The sequence below is a fragment of the Echinops telfairi genome, unplaced genomic scaffold, assembly GCF_000313985.2.
Source record: "Echinops telfairi isolate 266 unplaced genomic scaffold, ASM31398v2 ScPeMD7_7424;HRSCAF=8462, whole genome shotgun sequence".
In the NCBI taxonomy this organism is placed as follows: Eukaryota; Metazoa; Chordata; class Mammalia; order Afrosoricida; family Tenrecidae; genus Echinops; species Echinops telfairi.
Window position 1 is genome coordinate 56224366 of NW_022111324.1, and position 6786 is coordinate 56231151.

The 6786-nt window shown below is 50.2% G+C and overlaps 1 protein-coding gene across 1 annotated transcript in view; it reads right to left on the reverse strand.

The window, feature by feature from the left end:
• IRF6 (interferon regulatory factor 6) overlaps positions 1-6786 on the reverse strand; it is a 20538-nt gene that overhangs the window by 8327 nt on the left and 5425 nt on the right. The window contains exons 2-4 of the mRNA XM_004699858.3: positions 5645-5729; positions 4803-4979; positions 631-835 (exon numbers count right to left, since the gene is read on the reverse strand). Coding sequence (XP_004699915.1) covers positions 631-835; positions 4803-4976 — 379 coding nt within the window. The 5' untranslated portion in view covers positions 4977-4979; positions 5645-5729. The remainder of the gene's footprint in view (positions 1-630; positions 836-4802; positions 4980-5644; positions 5730-6786) is intronic.

The following is a 6786-nucleotide window of genomic DNA, read 5'->3' on the forward strand; positions in this document are numbered from 1 at the left end:
TTCCCCATATTTCCAGTTCCTATCTGTGCCAGTGTATCCTCCGGTTCAGCCAGATATGTAAGGTAGAACTGGGGTCATGATAGTGTGGGAGAAGAAGCATTAAAGAACTAGAGGAAAATTGTGTATTTCATCGTTGCTAAACTGCACCCTGACTGGCTCGTCTCCTCCCCGCAGCCCTTCTGCAAGGGGATGTCCAATTTCCCACAGATGGGCCCTACATCCCCACTCCGCACTCCCCCTCATTCACAATGCTATGATTTTTTTTTGTCTTTGATGCCTGATACCTGATCCCTTCGATACCTTGTGATCTCACAGGCTGGTGTGCTTCTTCCATGTGGGCTTTGTTGTTTCTCAGTTAGATGGTCCCTTGTTTATTTTCCAGCCTATGGGACCCCAGATTCTATATCTTTTGAAAGCCGGGCACCGTCAGCTTTCTTCACCACATTTGAGAAAGCCAATGTTTTGAGAATGATGATGGCAACAAATGTACAAATGTGCTTGACACAATGGATGGGTGGATGGATGGATTGTGATGAGTTGTCTGAGCCCTCAATAAAATGATTTTAAAGAAGGACGTCCATCCAGGGCCTGGACTTCTGCCCATCTTCTCCCCAGCAGCTGAGGTCTCACCTGGGTTAATGATGGAACCCTGGGGCTGGGGGATGTCGCACACTTGATAGATCTTCACTGGGTTCATGGGCACCTCCTTGGTACCATCATACATCAGGTTGAATTCCCTGCTCTTGTTGAGAGCACAGCGGAGCTGGGCCTTCCATTTAGCTGGGTCAGGGTCATCCACCCCTTCCTGGTACTTTCCTGTCTCCACAGCCCAGGCCTGAGGAACAGGAAATCACAGTGAGTGCCTGCTGGGGCCCAAAATCACTGGAAAGGGTGGGCTTGTTCTTGATTACACACACACACACACACACACACACACACACACACACACACACACACCTGCACCTATCTACCCCCGCCCACCGCATTCTATAGAAACACTGCCCTTAGGACCAGGCAAGGCAGGGCCTGAGGGAAATTTAGCATGCACAGACATGATTTTAAAGGAAGAGCCACATCTCAAGCAATGATGCCAGCACACGTCAGATGGCAGTGTTATAGTGAACAGTTGAAAATAAAGAAAAGCTGAGAAGAGCATGCACCAAAATGCGCATGCTCACTTTGGGTGGCAGGGTTTGAGGTGGTCTTGGGGACCCTCTTTGATGTGGACTAGAATGACCGTGATAGTAAGAGCTAAGGCAAAAGAGGGGGCCGATCAAGTGCAGAGTACGGTCTTGCTCTTCCCCTTTCTGCACACTTCTATCAGCTGCCTAAGCAAAGGCTTGTGGAAACCAAGTGCTTTCAGAAGAAGAGCCTTGAGGAGGGCAGGGAGCACCCTCCCGGGGGTTCAGTTTGTCCCACTGGCTGAGCACGTGAGTCTTATAAGCCCACACAAACACCCACTGCCCTGCAAGCAGCATGTGCCAGCCTCGCCTATGGCATAGGCTAAAACCACCTTGGCTCCTCCTCTCTGGCTTTCAAATGTGGGAACTTGCAATGCTTTTCCCAGCCAAGAGGACAAAGCCGTCTCTGCAGGAAACCCTGAGCTGCCCAGCCCCCAGGCCACCGTCCTCAGGAATAATGCCGGCAGTAGAAACAGCCCTACCTCCCGGTCCAAGGGGCACTATGTTTCTGCTCACAAGATAGCCACTCTCCCCTCCTGGCTGGCTGCTTTCAGATCTCCAAGCTCTCTTGGGAGCCCCTGTGGCCCTGTTGGGTAAGGATCGGATTGCTAATGGTAAGGCTGGTGGTTCAAACCCACCACTCATTCCATGAGAGAAAGCTGAGGCTGTCTGCTTCTGCTAAGAGTAACAGCCTCAGAACCTCTATGTAGGGTGGCTGCAAGCTGGCACTGGCTGGATGGCAGTGAATGGTTCAGCTTTCTTTAACCTGCCCAGAGGGAGGCTCCGCAGGAGTAAGACCTGGGGCTCTGCTCCAGTGAGGACCACAGTCTAAGAGAACCCCCGGGCACGTCCACTCTGTGGCTAGGGACTGGACTCCTCACCAGGACAGCAAGCTGTCATCAGCAGGGTGGTGTGTTCTGCCGTAGAGAAGCGGGATTCCGTTAGCAGGGCACTCCAGACAGAAAGCACCACGGTCACTTGTTTCCTGGTCCAGCCCCAGCTCCCTGCCTCTGCTCCCGACCACAGGTGCCCTGCCTGCCACACTTCCACAGAGGGCACTTGCTACCCGTCAAGTGCTTCTGAATTTCTCCCAGGTCCGCCTCGCAGAGCTTCGCAGCCGTGAGGAAATCTCTTCCAACAGCTCCTCTGCATCCCTCCTCCGTCGGTTCAGAACCATTTCCTTTCAGCCTTTTCTCAGACTTAGACTTCTTCCATGTGCTTTGTGTATGGAATGAAGGGACTTAATCAAGCTGGGCCGCCCTAGGAGGGTTAGCAGGCACTAGGGGACCTGGTTGCCACTCCATTCCATCTGACCCCCCTGAGGGGATTTCAAATTCCCGGACCCCTAGCCTGGGAAGGTGGGGGGGGCACATCTCCAGTTACCCGGGTACCTAGCTGCTGGCTCCCCATGTTTTCTCTTCCCTTTGTTTGATCCTCTGTCCCCGCCCCGCCAACTCAGACTGTGCAGACTTTGGCACAGGCCTACAAATGTCTGTGGCTCCCAAATGCCCTGCCCCGCCATGGAAAGTAGCCAGACGAAGCCAGACCACAGGCCCAGCCTTCCTGCTTACCGCACAGCCATACCCCAGGACCCCTCAGATGACCGTAAAGGTGATACGGCAGAAGCCCAGGCCCTCGACAGTCACTGTGAGCAATAAGCTGGGCTCTGCTCAAAACTGCTTTTGATTCTTGCTTCTGAGAGATCTTGGTCATTGTGCAGGGGTCTAGTTCCCTTCCTACATTCAAAACCCACGTTGCGTTCCTTTCCCAAACATTATTTCTCTTGATCTTCACAGTAATCTTGTGAGGACGGGCAAGACTGGCTCCCACCTCATTTGGCAGATGGGGAAGCTGATGCCCAGAGAAGTTACATGACTGGCTCGGGATCACACATGCAGTTGAGAGGAGTAGGATTTGAAGCCAGGCCTTGTTGGGAGACAGCAGGAGGAGGGGGGCGGGGGGGGACAGTTAAAGCGAGATGCAAATCTTGGCCAGCTGTGTGATTTGGCCAAGTTACATGGCACCTTGGGAGATTCAGCTTTAGTTTGCATCTGCAACACGAAGGGAATTGCCTCCCTGACATGAAATGCAATAGATGGTATGTGTAGGGTACAGTTAATGGTAGTGCCCACCAGTATTTCCCACCAAAGGCCCATAGGCATTTGGGATCTGTGAAACTACCCACATTCTTCTCCTGGCTCCGGGCCCTCCATGCCACCATTGTGCAAGCAGATGGGCAGATAGAAGTCTGATGAAGTGACCTCCCCGCAGCCAGCACTAAGCATGCAGATAGTCTCACGAGTGGCGCTTTCAGAAACGAGCCTCTTCCCCCATAACCAGCCACCACCAGACACCTGCATAGCAAACCCGGCTTCCGGCCAAGGCTTTACTGGGAGGCCAACTGGGCCAGGGTAAGGGACCTTAGTCTACTGGCAGGCCATCACGGTCTCAATGCCTGCTCCAATAACGCCAATGATAGGGCTTACAGAGGTTTTCCTTCTCGCTTGTACATCATTACTTATTTTCTACATTTAGAGAGCTTGCTTACTTTTTCCTAAGTACTCTCGGACCAGATTCCTTTTTTCTGTACCTAATCTAATTGAGTTTGGCAGGATCGGTGGTGGGGGGTGGGGGTAGGTAACACTTCTAAGACCATTGGTCTTGGAACCCTAAGCCTGCCCCTTCTGACCTAACTTGATCCAGCCTCAGCAAGAAACCTGGAAAATCAGTCTTGAGAGGCCCAAGGTGGGGACTGAATCCTAACGCCGATGTCCACCTTGTAAACCCCGGCAGAAAAACGCAAACTTGTGTTTCCGTGTCTCGAGGGGGCAGGAACTCAAGCTCCTCAAGATGCAACCTTGAGCGGCAGGGAGGAGCAGGTCTGGCGCAGAGGCCTGGCCTCCACAACGGCAGATCCCACGGAACCCCTTCCCACCAACCACCTCCCACTTTCTTCTGGGGTTTGCCTTAACCTTGGTTAAAATGTCACACGACTAAATGTTGTCTTCAGTTAGATAAAATGACTATCATACCAAAGCTACTTTCTACTGAAGAAAACCTGTGCACTGAAAACTTGGAACCAAGTCACTTTGCATTTTTAGCAAGGGTTATAGTTCTGGGGAAAATATTTTTAACAGCGAAAGAAAAACTTCCTGCCGGCCCTCTGCACCCAGCCTACCAGCTAGCTCTGTTAGAGACCCATGAAGTTGATAGCTCAGCCCTGGTCCCAACAGCCATTCCCAGGATAAAGCCACTCTCCTTGTGGCAGTCACGGAGCAAGGGAATGGGAGCCCTTGGTAGCTTTTAGAATAACCACATCACTACTTGTGGGAATTCTGCCAACCCCCGCCTCGGATCCTTGGGGACATGAGCTGAGTACTTTCGGCCAATGGGAAAGAATAAAGTGCTTCACACATTATAGACATGTCCCGACAAGAGGAATTACGATGCTGGTAAGGTTGGGCACCCTATCATAAACAGTTTCTCTATTTCATAACAGTTTTGGGTATTTGGGTGTCTTCCCTGTGCCAAAACCGAACGCAGAAGAAAATGAAACAAATGAAAACAGGAGGGGCTGTGAGAAGGAGAAAAAGTTCAAGTCTGATGACAGGCGTTCTTTACCTTGAAAATAGTATTTTCTTCCTCTTGTTGGGGACTGTGCCGGGTGGCATGTTTCCAGGGGATCTGGAAGCGTTTGGTGTCCCTGTGTAGCCAGATGAGCCCCGGGTACAGGCCACTGTCCACCTGGGCCACCAGCCAGGGCTTCAGCCGGACTCTACGGGGGTGGAGGGCCATGATCTAAGGGGTGGGGGAGGGATGGGGAGAGCAGCAGAATTAGGCCAGCCACTGGGAACTTTTCCCAGCCACTGTTCCCGTATGATAGAGCTACAGTTTCATTAGATTACAGCAAAGAAACTAAATATGGGAATAAACAGTGCCAGGTGGGAAAGAAAAGAAAAGGGGTTAAAAGGTTCTTTTGATTCTTATTCCAAAGCCATTTATACTTCATGCTCTAGCCAAATCAGACTTATCATGAAAGTAGATCACATTTCTTCTATTTAAGTCCTGCAGCAGAGAAACAGAAAGGTGATGTCATCTCCGTGCTGGGACACAGTCCTTCCTGAAGCACCCGGGGCTTGGCGGGGGTGAGGTGGGGTGGGGGTGGGGGGTGGGGGGGAGGCAATAGCTCTTTTCAAGCTCATCACAGGGAAGGAGAGAAAAGAAAAATGCATCATAGAAATAGCAGTAGGGGGTGGGGAAGGGGGGGAAATGGATTGAAAAGCTAATGGCATTTTTCCCAGGAATGTTTTGAAGCCTCTGTATATACAAGAAGCTGAAGTGCCTTCTCTTTTTAAACAAGACAACTCCAGGCAAATGGGCACAGTTTACTGAGAAATGACACTCGTCTTGCACAAGAGGGAAGTGAAAAGTGACAGGGACTGGGCTCTGGAGGACTCACTCACAGGGGCGCAGGCCGCGTCTCCAAAGACAGGCAAAGAGGGCCTCGGGTCCACTCCCCTGTCTCCTGGCCACCCCAAGATTCTGCACCTAGAAAAAAAGGGGTTTCAGCTGGTTATCCTCGGGACAGTTTCGTGCCTGGCAGAATGTTCCCAGTAATTTGAGTTTGATAAAGCTCAGAAGCCCTCAGATAATGAAATACCACAGTTTCTAACCCTAGAGTATCACACAGTCACAGGATAAGCCCTGTTCAGGTATGACAGCCCCGTCACCTGGGTCTGTTTATCTCCCCACAGGGACTGGAGAGAACGGGGTTGGTTGTAAGGGCCAGACTGGGTAAAGTCTGCAACCAAGACTCATAAAAATACATGGGCGCAGTAGATAACAAGGCTGCAGCACTTGCAGGAGGATACAATGGCTTGCCCATACTGGGTGTCTGAAGAAAACCAGTCACGGGGAAGGTGAGAGGATTTGGGGAGCAAACAATGAATGTGGGAAGGGAGAGGGAGCACCAGAACTGACTGTGATAATGTCTATACAACTCATTTTAAAAGCCATTTAACCATGACGGTGTATGATATGTGAATGCTATATGAAGAAAGCTACTAAAAAGAAAGAAACCAGACTTGACCAATGGTTATCATGGGCAAAGGAGAAAGCCTTGTTCTCAGGCGGCATTGAGTTTATGTGCATGGTGGTGGAAGTAATTTGGAAAAGGGTATCAACAATGGTTATACTACACGAAGAGTATAATCAATGGCACCGAATTATACAATCAGAAGTTGTGGAATTGGAGAATGTTTTGTTGTGTCTATTTTTGCCACAATTAGAAACAAATAATCGCATGAGTAAGAGTGAGTACAAGGATGAAGAAAATGTGCTGAAATCCTGGTGGGGACTGAGCATGATAGTGGGACAGGAGGAGAATCAAGGGAAATACAGGAAAGAGCTGGGAGGCAAAGGGCATTTACAGAGGTCTATATAAAGACATGTACATATGCAAATATATTTATATGAGGATGGGGAACTAGATCTATGAGCCTACATTTATTGGTTTAGTATTAAGGTAGCAGAAGGACATTGGGCCTCCACTCAAGTACTCCCTCAACGCAAGAATACTTTCTTCTATGAAATTGGCATTCTATGA